Source organism: Neophocaena asiaeorientalis, unplaced genomic scaffold, assembly GCF_003031525.2.
Source record: "Neophocaena asiaeorientalis asiaeorientalis breed wild unplaced genomic scaffold, Neophocaena_asiaeorientalis_V1.1 scaffold176, whole genome shotgun sequence".
In the NCBI taxonomy this organism is placed as follows: domain Eukaryota; kingdom Metazoa; phylum Chordata; class Mammalia; order Artiodactyla; family Phocoenidae; genus Neophocaena; species Neophocaena asiaeorientalis.
Window position 1 is genome coordinate 1866158 of NW_020175788.1, and position 22618 is coordinate 1888775.

Here is a 22618-nt window from a genome sequence, read left to right on the forward strand (position 1 = left end):
AGGGGGCTGGGGAAAAACGCCGGGAGCGGGAGTAAGTAGGGCCCTGGGCGGGGAGAAGGGAGAAAGTTGGGTAACCGGAGTGAAGACCCGAGCGCTTTCTCCCCACCCGCTCTCTCTGTGCTGGGGGAGACAGAGCCTCTCGCCCCCTCTCCTTTTCATCCATCACTATTGTCACTCAAGTCAAAAAGCACACATTGATTACAAATATTAGGTCTGGAAAGGACAGCTACAACAGCTGAAACATTCGAGAGGCTTGTTAACGCAAAAGACTGGGAGAATGTTGACTACGACCACCAAAGTATCACCGACATTTCAATCAAAGACAGATTTTTTTTTTTTCCCAGTTTCTCAATCCCTTAGGTGAGAGAGGCACATCTCCAAGTACTCTGACATTACTTTTGTTTTTCCTGATCACTTTTGCTTGCACAGAGACCCCACATCAATAAACTACCCCATACCCTGGATTGAATGCAAAAAATGTTTGCTCATTTAAAAAGTCTGAAAAAGAAAGCCCGCCTGTAGAAATAAACTTTATGAATGGGGCAGGCCGGTTTCCTCGGCACGGAATAACCTACCGAGCCGGAATGAATTGGCAGGAGCTGGAGCCACATTTAAAGGGCCAGAGCCAGAATTAGGTTTGGGTTCCAGTTTCCTTGTGCTGGTGATCCTGTCCCCTCCTCGCCAGAGCCAGGCTCCTCCCCCGTCGGCGCGGATGACACTAGAACCTCCTTAAGTTCCGTCGCGCCACAGCTGTCTGCGAACACTGAGCTGCCTGGCGCCGTCTTGATACTTTCAGAAAGAATGCATTCCCTGTAAAAAAAAAAAAAAAAAAAAAAAATACTGAGAGAGCGAGAGAGAGAGAGGAAAAGAGAGAGAGAGACGGAGAGAGCGCGAGACAGAGCGAGCCACGCAATCTGACCGGGCAGTTTCTGCTCTCCCAGGTCACACGCCTTCTCCTCCTCCTCTCTGCTCCTCGCTACCCAGGTTGGTACCGGCGACTTTTTTTTTTTTTAAAGTTTGATTTGTTTCCTCTCTCCATTTGGGAGGACTTTAAAACACTGAAAACTCAACCCTCCTCTTTTGGAGAGTTTCTGGAGGCTGGAAAGTAGGTCCTGGGACCTAGGTCCCTGGAGGGAGGGAGTTGTCGTCCAAGTTGGAACCGCTCAGTCAGTCCCGGGTTCCCGGGAGAGCCGGGCTGCTGGGGATGTATTTGGGAGTCATTCAGTCCCCCGCTGCCTCCCGGTTTTCCAACCTCCGGAGGGGGCGTGCGCGTGTGCGCGCGTGTGTGCGTCGTGTGTGCGTGTCCCGGGGGCGCGGGCGCGGGGCCGGGCGGCTCGGGGGGAGGTGGTGCCACTTCATAAACTCAGGTGCTAAGCACTTAGGACCTCATCCAGGTTTCCCCTTCTCTCCTTTGCAGGTGACCCGGGAGAGACTCAGTCTTGGAGCCGCCGAGTAGCCCCCGGTGCAGAGGAGCCTTACTTGCAGAATTCCAGCCAGTCTTCGCCCCCCTTTTACAATTTGGTCCCCCTTTATACTCCCATACCTAATTTTTGGAATTTCTTTTTTCTTTCTCTTCTTTTCGCTAAACTACCCCGCAAAGATTTAAAAACAAAAATCTGATTTGCTCACCTTTCCTTCCTAGCTTTCCCATTTCCCAACTGAAAACAAATCTTTAAACGACCCCCGCCCCTCCGACGGCAGGAGCATCTGCAGAGCCTCGTAGCCCCCGACCTCCCAGCCCGACCGCCCTCCCTCTCAGCGCGCGGGTTCCGGGCCCGGCGAGAGGGCGAGAGCGCAGCCGGGGCCATGGAGGTGACGGCGGACCAGCCGCGCTGGGTGAGTCACCACCACCCCGCGGTCCTCAACGGGCAGCATCCGGACACGCACCACCCAGGCCTCGGCCACTCCTACATGGACCCGGCGCAGTACCCCCTGCCGGAGGAGGTGGATGTACTTTTTAACATCGACGGTCAAGGCAACCACGTCCCGTCCTACTACGGAAACTCGGTGAGGGCCACCGTGCAGAGGTACCCTCCGACCCACCACGGTGAGTCCGCCCCGGGTGCGGGGACCTCCGCCCAGCTGTCCCGGCTCTCTCGGGTCGGAGAGGCAGGGAGGGACCAGGGAGTGGGGATACCCGGCCAAAGCCCCCAAGTGCCGTTGCTGCTTCATTAAAACAACAACAACAACAAAAAAAACTGGGGCCCGGAAATGGGCGAGGAAGGCGTCTCGATCGTCGCGAGAGTCTGTTTTTCAAAACAGTCGCAGCAGGCGCCTCTGCGCGACTGCGGTCCCCTGGGCCTGGCGCTCACCTGGCGGGCGCCGCGCTGCAGCCCTCTCTCCCCGCGCGGCCGCTGGTTCGGGCGCCTCGGAGATCCCGGGCGCGGGGAGCCGAGCCCCTGCCTCCACCAGCCACCGCTCCCCCGACCGGGCATCCGGTGCCGGCTAAACCTGGCTGGGGCTGGGTTCTTTCTAGGGGCTTCGCTCCCCCGGTTATCTCCTGGTTCTCTCTCTGGGGCTTCTGCCGGCGTGCCTCGGTATGTTTCTCCGGCACATTTCCAGAAAGGCCAGAGAAACGTATTTATTCCCACCGCTGTGTTTCGGCCTTTCCCCAAAGCTAGTGCATTTGGTTTTTAGACACATCTCCTACCTCTGGGCTCTGAGGAAGGGAAGTCTGGTGCTTTGACCGGGTTTTGGTGAAAAGACTCCCGTCTTAAGTTTGAGACATTTGGGGTTTCCTAGATTCCCGGCTGCACGGAATTTTCCTCCGTCTGCACTTTTTGGTTGCCTCATTGCCTGCTCCCTGCAACTCTTGCCTTGCTGTCTCCTTCGGCCCTACAACAGACCCATTAGGCTCCCAAAGAAGATTTGGGATCCATCAGGGTTTCCTTTTATGGAGGAGCGATTCCAGTTGCCTTTTCTTTTCTTTCTTTCTTTTCTTTTTTTCTTTCTCTTTCACCTTGAGGAATTCAGGAGAGTTCTGAAATGGTAGAGAGAAACCCAGCCCTATGTAGTTGGTGGGAAAAAGCTCTTAAGGCTTTCCATCTGTAAGCGTGTTCCCAAAGAAGAAATGGCAGCATTTCAGACAGAGGGGCTGTGAGGCCATCTCAGTTGAGGTCTGCCTTGGTTCCCCGACTTAGATCCCGGGGCTGGGGCCGATGACAGAGCCCCTAGGGCAGCAAGCGTTCTCCTCCCTGCTGTCACCAGGTTTCAAACAATTGTTTCTGCGGATGGGGCGCTCTTTGCTCTTGTCCTGTGCAGATCAGCAGTTAAGTGGAAATGCGGTAGATGCAGCCTTAATATTATTTACTATACTACTTCCTACATAATGTGAAGCTTGACCCTTGGTGTGCGGAGAGCTCTCCTTCCCCCTCGACTCCCCTCCCCTTCCTTTCTCTTAAGATTTTAGTTTCGGTATTGTTCTTAATGGTTAAATAGAATGTCAAACGCTGAGACAGGTACTGGATTAAAAGATCAATAAGTGTGTGGATTTGTACTTGCCGTTTAAACTTACCCCTCTCAGAGCCTCTTCTGGTCTGAGTTACAGCTGCCTTAAAACTCTGCATTTCAAACGACAGCTCTGTTTACTGTGTGTGTGAGTGAAATAGACACAGAAACTGGAATTTTTGTGTGTCTCAGGGGCTCAGGTGAAAATTCACGTATTGCACTGGTGGAGTCACAACTCTGGGGGCATATGGGCCTGTTTTATTTTTTTCCAGTAGGATCTGGGAGGGTGAGAACAGCAGATAAAAAGTACCATCCCAGAGTCCAGGCTTGGAAACTTTCTCCGACAGCCTGAGCGAGCGGTTCACTTCCCTGCAAATCCCATTCCAGGCCTGGCCAATTCCGAGCAAGCAGTGAAGTGGGGTTACGTGCAAGTAACCCAAAAATGCTCCCTCTCCTCTCTTTCAAACCCTCTCCCTGCTCTGGGCTTGGGGAGCTGGCTCTGCAGCTGGGCCTCTCTTAGGGTCCGTGTGTTCTCCTGGCTTTGAGCGGTTGTGTGGCTCACCCCTTCAGGCCTCATCCTTCCCAGCCCACCCTCTTATCAGGCTGCCTGGGATTAGGTCTGGGCTGGGGGCCGCTGGGCCATTGAAGGAAACCAATAAATCAAGTCAGGTTCCAGAGAGGGACCTCAGGGCTGTGATTCAGAAAGTGTATCTGGAGAGGCCAAGGAAGCCAGGGCCCTTCTCGCTCCATGGCAGCACCCCTTGGGCGTCAGACACAGGCCCTTAATTCCCTGGATTTGATGGGACATTGGTGGGGAGATAGGGGTGAAGGGGGTGTGTTGGCCCAGGTACTGCTGGGGCCCCCAAGATCAGGGAGTGTGAGGTCCGGTCTGTGTGGGGATTGTCTTGCCAGGGAGGCTGGGGTGGAGGGGGAGGATGCCCAGGTGCCTGAAGGCCTCTGGGGGCTACTCTCACTCGCCTGTCTCTCTCCCGGGCCTTCCCCTTTACCCACGCAGGGAGCCAGGTGTGCCGGCCGCCTCTGCTGCACGGATCCCTGCCCTGGCTGGACGGCGGCAAGGCACTGGGCAGCCACCACACCGCTTCGCCCTGGAACCTCAGCCCCTTCTCCAAGACGTCCATCCACCACGGCTCCCCGGGGCCCCTGTCGGTCTATCCCCCCGCCTCGTCCTCGTCCCTGTCGGCGGGCCACTCCAGCCCGCACCTCTTCACCTTTCCACCCACCCCGCCGAAGGACGTCTCCCCGGACCCGTCCCTGTCCACCCCGGGCTCAGCCGGCTCGGGCCGCCAGGACGAGAAGGAGTGCATCAAGTACCAGGTGCCTCTGCCCGACAGCATGAAGCTCGAGTCAGCGCATCCCCGCAGCAGCATGACCACCCTGGGAGGGGCGGCGGCCTCAGCCCACCACCCCATCACCACCTACCCGCCCTACGTTCCCGAGTACAGCTCCGGACTCTTCCCGCCCAGCAGCCTGCTCGGGGGCTCCCCCACCGGCTTCGGATGCAAGTCGAGGCCCAAGGCCAGATCCAGCACAGGTAGGAACCTTCTCTCCCCTCGAGACCTTTCCCCTCGCCCTCCTCCCTGCTCCAAAATCCGGGACAGGGACTAGAGCGTGCCCTCCAGCCCCTCCCGGGGGCTGGGTGGCCGTTCAGACCCTTCAAAGATTTAATATCTTCCCATTCTTCCAGCGGGGAAAGAATGAGGTGTGTCCTCTCTCATTCCTGTCTTCAGAGCAGAGGGCAAGTGAGATCTGATTTAAAAGCCACCCGCAAGAGCTGGGGAAGGAAAAAGACAAACAAAAACAAACCCCCATCTCCTGCCTGTCCTGCCAAGGAACTTCTGGGTGCTGGCAGTAACCTTTAGTCAGTTTCCAAGCGCAAATGGAAGGGGAGGGAATACATCTTTAGTGTTTAGTGCTAAAAACGAAACCTCCTGAAACCCAAACAAACACAGGTCCCTCCTCTGACCCCCCTGGCCTCTACGTCCTGACCGTTCTCCTCCGCTCAGCTCAGAGGGGGTCATACAGTCACCAGAGGACAGCCCTTTACACAGACACGTATAAATAAAACGTGTGTGTATTTTTCGCCGGGGGCGGGACCGTGGCAAAGACAGGACACACGTTCTCTGCGTGGAAAAGAAGTCTCCCATCCTGACTTCTGGGTAGAGAGGTGGGCTCTGCCCTGGGGAGGCAGTTCAGTGGAAGTCAGAAGGGCTAGTTAACTGCAGTATTTTCCAGTGCTGGGAGCTCAGGCGGGGAAGGAAGGCGTCTTACGAGCTACTCCCCGACTGATCTGAAGCCAGAGGGGTTAGGAAGGATGGAAAAAGGTTCCCCAGGTGTGTCTCTGCTTCCTCTGCCCATCCTCTCTCAGAAAAGCACACCCCAGCTAAAAGCGAGCCACATTTTTATTCTCTTGGTGTAGAGGCTGGCTTTTCAGAAACAGTAAAGCCCGCACAAAGTATTTCTGCTTTAAAAATAAAATAATCCACCACCAATGTCGAAGCAGCTGAAACAGAGTCGGGGAGTCTCTGAGATGAGATTTCACTGTATTTTTTGAGATGGTTTGGGGAAGATTGGCATGTCTCCTTGGGGGTGTCCATTTCAGGGTGGACAGTCTCTGTCCTGGTCTGTCCCAACTGGGTACCCTCTGCTCTCTCTCTGTAGAGACTCTGTATACACAGAAGTGGTGGAAATCACTTGTCTTTGCTGGATGAGACAACCAGTCTTGAAACAGAGCCTGCAAAACCGGGGTTTAGAAAACTTCCAAGGGAGGGCTCTGGGTGCCCAGTGACCATGAGATCAGTTTCCAGGGTTTTTTTCCAGGGTGACATTCACTCCGACTGCCTGGGCAGGACTGTCTCTATTTAGTTGATATGTTTTAGCTAATCCAATTATTTTCAGACTGCTGCACGCGACAGTTGCATTGTTTATCCCGAGCCAGGAACTTTAATAGAGCCCGGATGCGGTTAGGCTGACAGAAAACTCAGACCTGCGTGTTCAGTACATGAAAGTCGGCAGAGGGAGAGGGAGGTAGGCTCGCTGGTGGAGCTGAAGAGAAAGCAAGAGGAAGGGAGCACAGGGCAGGAAAGTGGCCTGGCTGCCTTGGCGAATGGAGGGTCCCTGGGAAGCGGGGTACAGATCTGCTCACAAAAGCGGGGGCGGGGCGGAGGGGGCTCGATCAAGGCTCCGAGGCTGATGGCAGTAAGAGAACAACCTGTCCATTTTGAAGTCGGGGTGGGATTTTTTGGGGGAAAGTTCTCTTTTCTGGTAGGGCTAAGAAGTTGGGGGCCAGATCGTGGTGTCTGAGGCTGGGGTGGTGGTTTGTGTAGGGAGGGGACAGAGTGACTTTTCCAAATGCCTCTCGTCCTCTGCCCTCATTTCCGCATGTGATCTCTCCCCCTCCATCGGGCACACCTTCTGCCTTCGGGTTTGCCTGGCTTTTCTGTGTCTTCCCTGGAGACCGGGACATTTGGGGAGGGGGGAGGGGCGAGGGCGAGGGCTGTGGTTTCCCTAAACCAGAACCAGGGGTACCTGTATACCTATTTTCTTTTATTTTTTTTTTTGGAGAGGAGAGGAGCCGGTTTAAATTTGGCTTTTGACTTCCTCCTCCTTATTCCTTTCTCACAGTCAGAAAAACCCAGAGCAACACAATTGGGCGGCGAGGGAGCTGGGACTTTCGGGAACGTGGAGCGCGCAGGGCAGGTTTCGAGGCTCCGTGAAGAGGGTGGAAGGAGTGGGAATTCCTGAGAAGGGGATTCTCTTGGTTTTAGTGGTTGCTTTTCTGTTTTTTTTTTTTTTTTCTTTCTTTAACCTCTTTGCTATCGTCTGAAGGAGGAGCCCAGAGAAGGGAGGGTTGTCGCATTTTGGAGAAACGGTTGAGCTGTGGTTTAGAGCACCTATTGCTTTTTTAACGCCCGGGCTATCCGGGCTGAGATGTGTCTTTGCAAACAAGACACCAAGCCTTTTGTGTGTGTTTGTGGGGGGACCATTTCTTAGCTCCCCCCACTGCACCGTGGGCATCCAGCTCCCCCTTTTTCTCTGCAGCCTCCCTACTCCTTCAGTCCAGCCTCAGTTTCAGGATTTCAGTCGGAGGCTGAAGGGGTGTTTGAAAATGGCTGTTGAGGGTTAGGAGGCCTCCCGGCGCTGTGGTTGTCACCTAAGAGCGAGGTGTCTGTCTGAGCAGCTCACAGCAGGCGGTGAGCTAGGAGAAAGAAAGCAGGAGACAGTCAGGGCCTCCGTTAGGAAAACTGCTTGTTTGCTGAAGTCACAGATGAGAGGCAACAAGGAGAGAAAAAAAAATAAAATAAAATAAGAAAAAGCCACGCAAGGCAATCACAAACTTGCCGAGTGAATCAAGACAGAAAATTGCTCTAAAGTGCAATTGCTGGAGAAGCAACTGTTGCTGGCTTTCAAGGTCCCTCGGAAAAGGAAACTGTTATTCTCCCCACTGGCTGACAAAGGAAAGGAAATCAGACTAATCGGGTCAGGCAGGGAGATCCCCTGGCCCAGGTGCCCAGGAGCGGGGCAGTCCAGCCCGAGCTGCTGGGGATGCAGGTGACTTGGAGCCCGAGAAGCCCCCCAGAGGTCTGGGACAAAACGGCTGGGAGCCCGAGGCCCCTGTCTGCACAGGATGGGGGGCGTGCCAGGCCTGGCCAGTGTCCCCAGAAGAGGCTGACACAGCGCCCACCGGGGGCACGAGCACTGCGGGGGGCCCTGGCTATGCCTGCGGCCGCACCTCCTCACCCACTCGCCCTCTCCTCCCCCTGTGCCTCTCCCACCTTCAGCAGCCACGTCCCGAAGGCTTTTGACCCCAAAGCAGAGGAATCTGGATGTGATTCAGCCCAGAGCCTACTCAGAGCTGCTGGGTGCCTAGCAAATGCTCCTGGCCCGTGAGGGCCACGTTTCTGTGGATAATCTCAGGGGTGCTTGGAAGGCTCTCTGTAGACCCCGGGTTAAGAACTTTTGGAATTTGGAGCAAGAAATTGAAATCTCTCAACTCCTTAACTTTTTTTGTTTTTGTTTTTTTTTTTGAGAGCCTGTCCCTGGAGAAAAGCCCAGGCTCAGGGGTGTAAATTCCTTGCCACCCTCATACTTGGTCTGGGGGTTTCCTAAATCTGAGCAGGTCCCCGGGCCCTGGGGTGGCCTTGCCCTCCTCGCGGGGAGTCAAGATTCCCAAGCGTCCTGTCTGCGGGTTCCCTTCCTCCACCCCGTCTTCCTGGTAGCTTGGGGTCAGCTGATAAATCTGTTAAAACAACTGGTAGGGGCTCATCTTTCTCCCCTACCATCCCCAAGCCCCTTCCCAGCACCCTAAAAACCCTTTCCTGACTCCTCTTCTTGGGGGCACCAGCTCTGCTGAAGCCACTGGCCCTGCAGGGTTGGGGGCTCCTCCTGGGTCCCTCTCGGCTGGCAGCGAGGCTGGTGCGTCGTCGCCAGGAGAACGAGGTCCCCCAGGAGCGGGGCAGGTTCTCCCAGAAACCGTCCTGTCCTTCTTCCTCTCGGGGAAGTTGAGAAGAACTCTGTGAGCAAACTCCCCTCCTCCTAAAATGGTATCTGGAGGGATTCTCTCCCAGGGCTTTCCCTCTCGAGGTGGGTCCCCGTCACTCTCCAGCCCCGGGAGTGAGTGCTGTTTCAACCCGGACTGGCCGGTTTTCTGTTGATTTTGTTTGTTTGTTTTTTTTGGAAAAGAGCGACTGCAGGCAAGTCTTGGTTAATGAGCCACAACCCAAGGGCCTCCCCCCTGCCCTCCCCCCATAAACTGGCCTCTTCTCCTGACTCTGCCCCTCCCAACGCTTCCCCTCGTTCTGTTTCCCTCCCTCCCCATCTCCAGCTTCCTTGCCTTCAAGATTGCTCTGCGTTTCCCTCCAACCTTCAGACTGGGGTCTCAGTGGCTGGAAAACCACAGAAAACCTTGGGTTTTTTCTAGAGAGTAAAAAAGATGATGGGGGAATGAATGAGTGGACCCTGCTGGGTCTTCATCTATTCCTTGCCGGCCGGGGACATTTTACAGTTTTATTGGAAGTAAAATCTAAGGCCCTCGGTGCTAAAATCAATCAGCCGATTGATCCATCTGTTCATCTGTTGATTATCTGTTTCTCCATCTAGCTATCGATGAATCTCTCCTTTGGCCCCATCCTAATCTTCATTATTTAATCAATCCGCATAGACAGAGCTGGTGACGATAATGGATCATCTTTGTTTTCGTCCGAGGGAAGCGAATGGAATGTTGTGCTTTCGCCATCGACGGGGCTCAGGGTTTTCTCAGGGAGCTGTTTCAAGTTGAAATTCGCCTTCCTCCTTGGCTCTGCCTGACCTTCCCCGTCAAGTCAGGCAGGCCCAGGACGAGGTTCTGCTGCTACTGATTTCTGTGCTGTTTCTTGGGCTGGGAGCTGTGTGTGTGTGTGTGTGTCCACGGGGAATGGTTAGGCCATGAAAGTGTCACACAGTAACTCTTTTTTCAACTCAGGAGCCACCTTCAAGGGAGCTGGGCAAGTCCCCCAAAAGAGGAAAAAAGAGATAGAGAAGAAGTTCTCCATTGAACTTTCATTACCTAATTCTGCTGACAGCTTTTCTGTGTGTCTTCCTTCCATAAGTGACTTATGTGTGATCTTGTTTTCAGAAGGCAGGGAGTGTGTGAACTGTGGGGCAACGTCTACCCCGCTGTGGCGTCGAGATGGAACAGGGCATTACCTGTGCAACGCCTGTGGGCTCTACCACAAGATGAACGGACAGAACCGGCCCCTCATCAAACCCAAGCGAAGGCTGGTGAGTTGTCCTAGGGAAGCACTGGCCCGACACTCTCCGTTTTGTGTCCTTAAGTTCCTCTCTTTAGGACGAAGGGCTTTCTGCTGGAAATTGGCAGGACGGCTCAAAATGAGCTCGCCTGGGATAGTTTTCTTTTTTCTTCTTTGTTTTCTTTTTTGCAAATTACATATACAGAAAGGGCCCCCCGTCCCCGCCTTTCTCCCCCTCCGTGGTTCTTAAGTCACTTATCACATTTTTAAGGATGCTCACTTCTGGGTTATCAAATCTTAAATGTCTTCACTGATAGAATGATTGCTTTCACAGGACCAGGGTGACTGATTTAAGATGCATTGATAGTCACGGTTTCACAGAGGAATTCAGTACGGGGATGGAGTGTCCCAGGTGCCACCCAGAACTTGTTTCTGAAGTCATACAAGTGGGCTCCTAGGAAGTAATTACAGTCTCAGGGTTGCCTTAGTGCCACGGATGAGATCTCATGGGCCAGGGCTAACGAACTGAATTTCACAAACAGCAGCCATTGGGCTCAGTGGAGTTTTTCTTCTTCCTTGGTCTGAAGAATTGAGGAATTGCCACAGGTAATTCTTGTGGGGAAAACTGTGTGATTCCTGTCCTGCTTCTTGGTCTCCCCTAGTGTCTGGTCTTATTTTCCCTTTGAACTCCTGCCGGTCGGGTGATAGTTTCCTCTCTCCCCCCTCTTTGTCCCCTTCTTAAACCTCTTGACCCCTAGGAATACTTGAGAAAACCTGGCACTGGCAAGCATTTATAAGGAAAACTAGCCTGAGAGGTTCGTTTGCAAACTTGTCTTTGGAATCTCAGGCCAGATTGAATAGCAAGTGTATGTAACAGACAAATAAAAGCAGGCTTGGCAAATGATAACTGTAACCACAGTCAAGAGATCAAAACGCTTTTTGTGGTGATTCACCAAGTAGAGAGGGGAGGAGGGGAATTTCCCCATGCAGATTAATGGATGAAGCCGCATCCCTCACATTCTAAGGTGGACCCTTCCCAAATCCTCTGCATTCTTTTTAAAGAATGATTTGTCTTCTCCATCAGATTTTGGTGCAAATCAACACCTTTCACATCCTCTTCAGAAGAAGGAAAATCTTTCTAGGGATGGCAGTGCCCACGTGACTTTAATTTTTGGCAATCCTAGGTCTCTAGGCTTTATTCTTTCTGATCTTTGCCCCTTTCTCCAGCTCTCTCAACCTTCCCCCGACTTGTCCCCATGCTCTTTGGTACTTTTTTTTTTTTTTTCCTTTCTCTCATGTGCAAAGCTAACTTCCTAGGAAAAAGCTGCCGGATATCTGAGCTCTGGAGATAACTCATAAACAACAACTCAGCTTCCCCAACTTAAACATCAAGATGTTTGAACGTATCAGAACAAGACGTGTTTGAAAAAAAAAAAATGGCTGGAGATGTTAGCAGAGAATGAATATGATCGCACCACAAAAGAATGTTCTGAATCACTCAAAACCTGGCCTTAGGAAAAAAAAAAAAAAAGAGAGAGAAAAAGAAAAGGAAAGAAAAACAAAAGAAAGAAAACTAACAACAAAAACTTCTTGTTAAAATAAGTCATGGTACCATTATAATTGGACTTTTTTTTTTTTTAATGTAAAAGTAAAGAAGGAAAAAGAGAGCAGTAAAGTGTCAGACCCCGTAGTTGTCTGGTTGATAAGCAAGAGTACGTTTGACATTTTCTTGGGGTTTCTTCTGTCTGGGTAGATTGTACAGGAGGGCTGGATTTGCATTTTACATAATTTTGTCTTCATTCACCTTTCATAAGAAATCTCTAGAACTCTGAGTAATAATTACTTTTAATTCTAGAGTTCCTTCGCTGTCACACGTGAAGCTGTCTTCTCTTTCTTACTCATCTCTTCTGGGTGGTTTTTAATTTTTAGTTCCATAGAATTCACATGCTCCAGAGAAACACTCGGGGCCCATTCAGGATATATATACGTATATTTTTAGCCCTTAGATGTATCTGACTTCTCAATATCTAGAACTTTCTTTCTGTTCTTTCCTATATTTCCTGTTCCTCCTTCCCTGCTCTGTCTCTCCAGTTTGCTGCTTTTGCACACTTGCAGACTTGCTGAAGACCACCTGCCCGCCCCCTCTGTGTAGTCAGCTCTTCCATAGATGCATATCTAACACTGAATGAACTCGTGCAGGAAATAGAAGGGAAGACCCATAGAATTGTTTTCCTAGTGTTGCAAGATTTTCATAAGTCTCACAACTAGCTTGCTTTATTAATATACTTTGTCTTCTGCTAGTGACCCAAACAGTGTGACTTTTAGAGGTTCTGTATAAATTCTCATAAAGTCTAAGCCTGTTTGGATTCATGTTACCTTCAATACGCTGCAAAGGCTGCACCATGAGCGTGGTTATTTGGAACTCTTATTTTATCGGTTGGCATTGTGCACTTGTACCATCCCTTCTCAGTTGTTGGGCCGGGAAATCCGGCACTTGCGTAGATATTAGTCTATTACATCCAAGTATTTCTTTTAAAGGGGGAAGACCAGTCCAGGACTATAATAATAATCACATGATAATGTAGTTGTCAAAATCCTTAAGCACCAATTTCATATATCATTTTCCTCCCAAGAGTACACAAGAGCAATGGTTAAGTCTTACATTATCATGTTTCATAAAGGCAGGTGGACCAGAGGCATGTGGGATAAGAGACAGCACTCTTGGACTGCGGTGAATTATTTTCCAAATGGACAACTCAAAAGTAGAACCTTCTCAGTTATGAGGGAGAAGGGCTGTTTTTCCTTTCTAGTTCCTCAGGACGCAGAAACTAAGAATTACCAAAAACAAACAAAGGAAAAAAGCCACAGCTCTGCTATTTAAACCTGTGGGAAGGGGCAGCATCTCTGTGGAACAATTGAGTAGCTTTGAAAGGAAAGGAATCAGCTTGGTTCATTCAGAATTGCCACTGGGTTTTCAATATCTGACCTCTTCGGGTGTTTGGCCCAACTTCTTGCTGGATAAAATACTGAGGGAAAAGCACACCCTGATCCCTGTCCTTTCGTTCTGTGCTTTCATAACCATGCCAGAATTTTCTTGATCACAGATAAAGACCAGATGAATTCTTTTTTTTTTTTTTTTTTGCGGTACGCGGGCCTCTCACTGTTGTGGCCTCTCCCATTGCGGAGCACAGGCTCCGGACGCGCAGGCTCAGCGGCCATGGCTCACAGGCCCAGCCGCTCCACGGCATGTGAGATCTTCCCAGACCAGGGCACGAACCCGTGTCCCCTGCATCGGCAGGCGGACTCTCAACCACTGTGCCACCAGGGAAGCCCACCAGCTGAATTCTTACTCCTTCTCTTGCCTTTGATAATATTTTTGAGTCCCAGGGACCGAAATAATTTTGCAGTTGAAATTTTCTTTTTATGTGGCAAGGGGGTGTGAGGAGATGAGAGATATATGGTTACAAGTGACCCAACCTCATTTCCTTTCAAAAGTTTTTGAGCTTAAGTTTTCTTTTTTAACGTATGGACATAGGAAATAGTCCCCTTATACATTTAAGTGCGTCGAAAAGCAAAAGAAAAATCTCCCTTTTAAAGGAAATGAGGGCAGTGACACAATCAAATAATGAAAATTCAACTTGGGGCTGACATCTGACCTGTAACCATTTTGCTCTGTGAACAGCAGATAGGAAGCACCTACTTTCAAGAGGGTGAAATGAAATGAAGTTAGGAGCGGGGCCAATGTTCCTGGTGGATTGCAAAATTCCTTGTTCCTCTCAGTTTGTCTCACTAACTGAAAGCCACCTAAAGAGGATGAAGATGGCTGTCACCACGAGTGACCAAATCTGAAAGCGTGGGCCGTGCACATTTAGGATGCCTGCAAATTGGCTGAGGTCTTGTTCACTTAGGGTGTCTGGCTTGGTGCTTTCTCCGTGGCCCATCCCGTGGGTGCCAGCCCCACGTGCGCAGACGTTCTCTCATTCTGTCAGCACTCTGCCCTCCTTATCATCCAGCGTTGCTTTATTTGGGATCTAGAAAGTGCTTTTGATGCTTGGGTTTGTTCTTCCTTGGCTGTTGGTCTATTGTGATGACCAGTATCCTTGTTGAGAACTGCTTTTCTGGGCAGTTGCTCTTGAAAAAGACCTCCTGTAGGCCTGGCAAAGGAAGCCACTGAGAGCCTGGAACCCAAACTAGTCTGGTTAATTCAAAATTGCTACCCATAAAAATGAAACATCTGGAAAACTTTGGGGGGAGGGAGGGGGGCTCGTTATGTCGGTGAGGTGATGTCGGCTTTCTCGTCCTCCCGAATCCTTCCCCAGGGGACAGCAGGCTATGTGCTGACCACCGGACTATGGTCTGACCTGCTCCTATGCCAGTGGATTGGCTTCATGTTTCTTCTAGATGCAGATTTTGGGGATCTTTATTACTTTCATGTGGGCCACTTGCTAGTTTTGATTTCAGTGATAATTTTTTTTGAGTTGGTCTCCGTAGCTCTGCAAACCCATTTAACACTTGTTTTGATTTTTATCCTCCCCTCTCTTCCCGCTCCCCAGTCAGCAGCAAGAAGGGCAGGTACGTCCTGTGCAAACTGTCAAACCACAACCACGACTCTCTGGAGAAGAAATGCCAATGGAGACCCTGTCTGCAATGCCTGCGGGCTGTACTACAAGCTGCACAATGTAAGTGTCCCGGGGACCCGCCCCCCCTCCTGGAATGGCCCCCTTTGGATGGTGCCCAGTGCACAGCATCCCCCTTCCCTGGTCCCCTTCCTGAGTTTTTTAAAAAAGAATTTTATTGGAGTATAGTTGATTTACAATGTTGTGTTAGTTTCAGGTGTACAGCAAAAGTGGTTCAGTTATACCTATACTATATCTATTCTTTTTCAGATTCTTTATCCATCTAGGTTATTACAGAATACTGAGTAGAGTTCCCTGTGCTCTACAGTAGGTCCTTGTTGGTTATCCATTTGAATCGCCCAATGACAAGGCTCAGAAAAGGCACTGCAATAGGACCCAGTGTAGGAGAGGACTCGGCACAGCGTAGCCTTGCTGAGATTGAAGACTCTAAAGCAGATGACCCAGCCCCTTAGTTTGTATTGGAAACAGTACGCATGGTGGGCCTGGTCTGGGTTTTTAAGGGGAGAAAAATCTTTCTCTTGGAAAAACCAAAGTCACCAGGGTGATGACTTTGGTTTTTTGACTTGATGTTTCTTTGAGTTTTTAAACGTTTTGCAAAAAAAAAAAAAAAGAGAGAGAGAATGAGCCAGTGCAAAGAGAAAGGTAAATAGGATTGTAATGCATGGCACAGGAGCTCAGGGCGATTCAGTTACTGAGGGGTAGAGAGGCTTGGTGAATTTTAAACGGATTCTCTGAATAAGAGATACGCGATGAGAGATTTCATCTGCTGAGTTTGTCCTCACCAGGAGAACTCTTGCAAAGCAGCCGACGGAGGTTATCCTTACCAGGGAAAAGAATGCTTTTCTCCTTCTAGATCACATTAGCAGAATGATAATTGTCAGTCAGTCACATGGGTTTGGCTGTGTCATTTTTAATCTTTCAATTTGGGGGTCCTCCCATTTTGCAATATGTTTACCTTTAAAAAAAGTTTTCAGCTATTTTTTTTTTTTTTTTTCCCTGCAACAACTCTGGCTGACAGGCCATGACCCTTATGAGGCCAGAAGTTTATGTTGATCCCAGAGAAAGAATTTTGTCTCTGTCTGTCTGTCTCTGTCTGTCTTTCCCTGTCTCTCTCACATCATCTCTCTGGCTCTGTCTGGTTCTCCTGAAGTCTCTTGACCAGTCTGATCTTGGTAATGTCTGGGAGTGAATGGGGAAAGGCGGAGGGCTTTGCTCAGAACCATTCTGACAGTCAACGCATCTTACCCAGAAACACCTGGGAATTGGGGAGGAAGCTTTTTTGGTTAGCGTTTTTGAATCACAGGAGAACTTCCCAGGGTGACCCCAGCAACTAGTCCTTTTGTGCTTCTTGGGAATGAGTTGATTTGATTCCTTGGGGCCCCCGTAACACTCACCTCCCTGTCCATATGCCGTCCGCTCTCGATAGGAGGGGCCTGGCGCTGACGGAATGGGGCTCTTACTACAATCCATCGTTTCTCTCCCACACATCCTCAGACTGTGGTCTGTGTACATTTACCAGCAATGAAACCCCAGGCCCGTTTTCACTTTGGGGAATTTCCTTACTCACTGCCGTGGAGAGAAGCCGATTTGTGATTAAAATCTGGAAGATTTGGGACCTTAAGTTTTCTGAGCTACCCAGTGGTTGGTACAGCCGATCAAATGATTTGGGGGTTGTAATGTATGGTTTTGCAAAGAACTTTCATGTTACTTGATTACATTTGAGCCTCAAAGAGTCCCATGATGTAGACAGGGCAGAAATTATTTTGATTTCCCTTTTACTTGAAGAAGTGATGACTCAGAGAAGTAAGGAACGTGGCTGATGAAGTAGAAGGGCCAGGATGGACTTCTGAATTACGTAAGGCCTTGCGGGGAGATGAGTAACCTCAGGACTAATAGAGAACAGAGGAGAGTAAGCACCTTCTCCTTTTAGAATGTACCAAAGTTCTGTTCAAAGTAATGAATTGCGTGTGTATATATACTTCTTTCCTATTTCCACAGAAGTATAGGAATTATGAGAAACGAACCAGCTATAAATTCCTTTGACTACTCAGCCACAGTGAGATAGGCTCTCAATTGTGTCCAATCTAAAAAAACATCTATTTCTGAAGAACACGAATTTCTCATTAAATCAAAGACAGGTCAAGGAACCTTCTTCACTCCTCACTCCCACCCTATTCTAAATTAGCTCCCGACTTCATGGTTGGGCCCCAGTGGGAGATAGAAGGTGCTCATCCCCCAGAGCGGTTCTTCTGCCTTCTCTGGTTTAGTAAGAATTCACAGAAGGAGGCGGATTTGTTGTGTATTTAACAATAAGAGATAATAATCTATTAACATTCTCCTCTTGTTGTGTTTTGTTCTGCCCATCGAGATACCATGCGCGACCTAAGTTAGTTCCTGTTTTCTTATCTAGGTGTGTAGATAACTACCTATCTCAGTATCAGTGTTGGGACTAGTTATCTGGCTTTGTGTGTTTATCTGTGTAACTAGATATTATATTTAGATACCTGGCTCTGTATATCTAGATATCAGCGTAAAGAGCCATGTGTCTAGGCAGTATCTTGGGGGAGATTCGATGTGACAGTAGATTCCTATCGCCTCTGTAGGCTGCATCTTTATCTTGATTATGACTTTGAGGAAGGAACCCTGAGATGTTCTTTGGGCAACGACCTTTTAGGTCCTCTGTCGTCACTCACGTGGCCTTCCTGCACAAGGGGGAAGGCAGGTGTCCGTCCCACGGAGTGGTTCTGTACCCCTCTCCCGGTGACCAGCTCAGGCCCAGGAAGCTGTGGGTTTGCTGCTACCAGTAGTGTTGTCGGAGCCTGGCCTCCTTGGCTGCTAGATTCTTTCTTCCTTAACTATCCCTTTCTAGCCTTTGGAGCAAACAGGCAGGTCCTAGAGCCATGAAATCTTCTCTTCCTCCACCCTTGAGGACCCTGGAGGAAGGAGTTGTTTGTTTCCCAAGCAGTCAGGAGTGACTGAGACCCTGACCTTCCCTCTCTGAGTCCCTTTGCCCATTTCCCCAGAAACACGGCCAGATGTGTGGTTGGTTTGCTCTACGGGGCAGATGGCCGCTATTGAGGTCAATCTGATTCTGACTCCTCGTGGGGAATGATCTCAGTTTGCTTTGTCAAGTCCCCTCTCTTGATTCTTCTCCCCACCCCCCTAAAACAAATGTGTATTCAAAACAAAACACATGAGGCTTATCAGAAAGAGAGCGATGGTCAGCTGCCCCGGGGACGGAAGACTAGCGCTTGCCTCTGTCTCTTTACTCAACTTCAGGCCTGGTCTTTGATTTTTAGGAGAGTGCCTTCAGGCTAGCACAGGGCTTTGTACCCCGTAAGTGGATATTAAATTCTTGTGGATTGGTTGTTTCACTGTTTGTCTAGTAAGAAGTGGATAGGCAGGACCAGGTAGAAATTGCAACTTTCAATCATCACCGTGGCTGTGACGTGGGCAAGAGCTTATGTTTCGGAAAGACACTTTGTATTAAATTATGACCCCAGAACTTACACATTTCAGGGGAAGATTTTACAGCACCTCTTGTTTAGAGAAGTTCGTCAGAAGAGAGACAACCAGACATGACTTTGAAGAGGGAAGCAGTCCTAGCTTCTCAAGGCAGAGCCAGACACTTAAGATCGATCGCCTTGCACAGTCCTAACACAGATTTTGGACCAGTAGACAAGATATTATTTCCCCCCTTGAAAACCCCTCCATTGCCTCCATGCTCATGAAGTAGTCTAAGGTCATTCTAATGGAAGAAGACAAGTTATTATTATATTTTAGTTAGCAGAGAAATACAACCATCTTGGGTGGGTCTCTAGAATATGGTCCTTGGAGACGGAAAGTTCCCTGAGGCAAACTTTCCCCCAAATGATTGGTGCAGATGAATGTAATGAATAAGCCCTGCTTGGAACACCTTACCTATGGCCTCTTGGTTTCTGAAATTGATAGAGGCTGACAGACCCCCACCGCAGAACCCTAGCCTGCAGGACTCTGGGTCCCTGGGAAGGAGGCAGGAAGGTGGGGAGGAAGGGGCCCCCTGAAAGCAGATCCCCGATCTGGGGCAGTCAGAGGAACCCGGGTTGGGGTGTGAAAGTCTGCACTATTTCGGAGCCAGCCAAATAAAGTAAAAAAAAAAAAAAAAAAATTGATCTCTGTTTAGATTAACAGACCCCTGACTATGAAGAAGGAAGGCATCCAGACCAGAAACCGAAAAATGTCTAGCAAATCCAAAAAGTGCAAAAAGGTGCACGACACGCTGGAGGACTTCCCCAAGAGCAGCTCGTTCAACCCCGCCGCCCTCTCCAGACACATGTCTTCCCTCAGTCACATCTCACCCTTCAGCCACTCCAGCCACATGCTGACCACACCCACGCCGATGCACCCGCCCTCCAGCCTCTCCTTCGGACCTCACCACCCTTCCAGTATGGTCACCGCCATGGGTTAGGGTCCCTGCTCGATGCTCAAAGATCTCCAGGCGAGAGTCCCTCCAGCCCCTTCTACGTGTGCATCTTTGCAGCAGCAGTATCATGAAACCAAAACCCGATGGATCTGTATGTTTTTGCAGGCAGAAAGCAACACGATGTTTGCCACTTGGACAGAGGAGCCCGCTGTGGTGTCTGTGTTCTCACTCCCTGAATCTGGATACCATTTGTGAATAAGCCATTCAGACTCATATTCCCTATTGAACAGGGTCTCTCTAGTGCTGTGAAAAAAAAAAAAAATCGCTAAACATTGCATATAACTTATATTGTAAGAAATACTGTACATTGGAAGAAGAAGACTTTATTGCCTCTGTCAGGAAGGCACGAAGGACGCCATGCATTTTAAGGACGATGGAAGAAAATAAAGTGTGGAAATTAAGACGAAACTAGTTCTGATATCCAAATGGACAAACTACCAGTTTTTTTTCCTTTTCCTGGTCACAGTTTGATGCATTAAAAGAAAAAAAAAAAAAAAGGAAAAAAAAAAAAGAAAAATGTTGTAGGCGAATCATTCGTTCAAAGCTGTGGGCCTCTGCGTAGGAAATTCTATCACTCCGGGCAACGCGTTACACTCCCAGATTGCCATGGAGGGTTCAGTTAGACTTTCCTAGGCCTCCATGCTTTGTGAACAAGTCCCTGTAATTGTCGTTTGTATGTATAATTCAAAGCACCAAAGTAAGAGAAGTTGTAGATTTATTTCATCATATTATACAGACTGAATGGTTGTACAAATTTATTTCCTGCTAGTGTTAAGAACTGCTTTTTTTGTGTGTGTGTGTTTCCGTTTTAATATTTTCCTTCTCTCTCAATTTTTGGTTGAATAAACTAGATGACGTTCAGTTGACCCAAGGCGGTTGTGCTCCACAGGGCTGATTTTGTTTTTCCTTTTTGTTCCTCAATGATATTTATTAAATAGCTTCTAAGGGTACAAGAGCATCTGTCCTTTGTCACTTCTCCTGCAGCCTGTGCTATGAGGGTAGCAGTGTATGAGCTACCCGCGTGCATGTCAGCGGCTCGGGCCCGACAGCCCGGGTTCTGAGAGCAACCTGGCTGAATGTTAGCACCTGTTGTGTTTTGTGTTAGTGATCACTGCCTTTCATGCAGTCTGTTGGAATAATAATATAAAAAGATAATAAAGTTAAAAGATTTAAAAACAACCACATAACATGGTATCAAGAGTGGTGGCCAGGCTCTTCTAAAATCTGGTAGCTCTAGCTAATTGAAGCAAAAGGAGTTCAAACAAAACAAAACAAAATAACAAAGCCCAAACTCGTTCAGTTATTCACTAGGAGATAAGGCAAACCCCAGACAGTCAACATCAATTCATTTGGGAAACTGGGGATCTTTGCGGCTTATGGGATGCAGCCCAGAGGAAGGCATCCCCAGGCTGGAGCAGGTTCTGTGGTCCTCTCTGAGCTGCCGTTCCCTCCTCCTTTTCTAGCCTCAAGGAGACGATCTTCTAGCAGGAGAAACAGGAAGATTTCCTCGTTGGGATTCTCGGGTGGATTTGCAGTTGATGGATCTCTGCAAGATGGAAAGGAGCTGGGCTTCACGTCTGTTTTGCTTTTCTACTGTTGAATTGAATAACATCACAGTGAAGGGTTGATTGGAATGTTTGCGAAACATGAAATAACCATTTTGTAACCTACGCTGTATAGTTTCCTTTTACTCTGTTGACAGAATGTGTAACGCTGGCACACATCTGAAAAATCTCTGTTAATCGCCTCTCTGCTTTCTTAGCAAATATTTCAAGCCTAAAGCTCAATGTTGAAATAAAGAAGTAGAGGATTACTGAGATGCAAATGAAGATCTGACTGGCTCCTAATTCGGATGTGGTTTCTGGTTACTTGTGAAACACCCAAGGCAGTGGTCGTCTGTTGCCATCTTAAACTTGGGCGCTGTTACTGGAGAGTTCCAATATTTCAGGATTTGCCACTTTTTTCCTTCATACAGATTTGAGTGAATGCCCTTTCACCTTAAGAACAGGAGTTCAAATTCTTAACATTCTTGGGGTAGGAGAAGGGCGGGCAGGGGTGGGGGGCACACGTAGCAAAATCCCAAACTCAACACTCCAGCTACATTTTGTTTTAGGTGCTATAGCGATAGTGGCACATTTGATCCTATTCCTGCCTCAGACAAATGCCATTTTATCCTTCTGTACAAGGATTTTACATTCGAAGATATTTTTGGAGGATGATGCAAAAGATTTAAAAAAAACTGTAACTATTCTCCAGTTTCTCCTTTCGAATGTTATATGTTTTCATGGCTTCAATAGTTTTGGTCTTTCTTTTTTTCTTCACGTAAAAGAAAAAAGACACACTAGAACAGCCACAGGAGAGAGGGTTTCCTCTAGAAAAACAGAACAAGATAGTAGATCTAAACTGCTGCTCCAATATTCTTGAGTAAATTGTACTCCTGATTAAATTTCCACCTCTTCTGCCTCGCTTTTGAAATAGCTGCATTTAGCACATCCATGGGAATATATGTGAAGATTTGGAATATTTCTTAAAAACATTTTAAAAGCCAACATAATAGAAAAAAAACAAACTACATAGCTGTTGAACAGTTTTGCCATTTATGAACGTTCATGATGTAAAAATTCTGATGAAAACACTTCTTTCATTGATGCAACAAATAATACCTGTTGAGGATCTAGGCTGAAGTCCATTTAAAAACTTTTTTTTTAATTAAAAAAAAGCAGATTAAGAAATAGAGAAACCAAGGTTCCAGTGTCTCAGTCTGGTGACATTTACAGGTTATTCCCCTTTGAAAAAAACAACGTGAACTGTGGCGAGGTTGGGCCCCTGGGTTGGTCTCCATGCAAGCAGAAGATGTGACACAAGTGGGGACACTCAGAACCTGCCTTCTGAGAGCAATGTCTATTTTCTAAACCTTTTTTAAGCGTTTAGAATTATTTTTAAAGCTGACTCCTCATCGCAGGACATCATTTTAGTATTTCCTAAGTCTAGAAACCATGTGAAAGGAGCAAATTCTTCCCAGGTAATGCATGTCGGATCCGAATTCAGTAAAACACCTGTTCACAAAATTCAAACTCAGAAACTCAAATGCCATCCATTTCCCACATCTGATATGTTCCTCACAATGGTGAATTGTCCCACTGACCTTTCAGAGATTTAGAAGCATTATGATTCCACGTTCTCCTGTGTACTATCCCCCTGTCGTCAACCCCAAATCCACCCCAAATCCTCAAACCATTCTTGTGATCCTTCCTGGACAGCAGGCATTACTGACTCCTCTGTAGAGAAATTCCCTTCCATTTCCAAGCTAAGCAGAGATTAAAAAA

General features: G+C 48.6%; 1 protein-coding gene across 5 annotated transcripts in view; it reads left to right on the forward strand.

Annotated features, from left to right (window-relative positions):
- GATA3 (GATA binding protein 3) overlaps positions 1-21139 on the forward strand; it is a 29178-nt gene extending 8039 nt beyond the window's left edge. For 2 of the 5 annotated variants that reach the window (XM_024732286.1, XM_024732287.1), the window contains exons 2-6: positions 1418-2047; positions 4463-4999; positions 10079-10224; positions 14747-14872; positions 18993-19785. In XM_024732286.1, coding sequence (XP_024588054.1) covers positions 1807-2047; positions 4463-4999; positions 10079-10224; positions 14747-14872; positions 18993-19277 — 1335 coding nt within the window. In that variant the 5' untranslated portion in view covers positions 1418-1806 and the 3' untranslated portion in view covers positions 19278-19785. Of the gene's footprint in view, positions 1-732; positions 985-1417; positions 2048-4462; positions 5000-10078; positions 10225-14746; positions 14873-18992; positions 19786-20755 lie in introns of those variants that run through there. The other 3 variants (XM_024732289.1, XM_024732288.1, XM_024732285.1) reach the window with 3 other exon arrangements.
- Positions 21140-22618: the final 1479 nt, after the last annotated feature.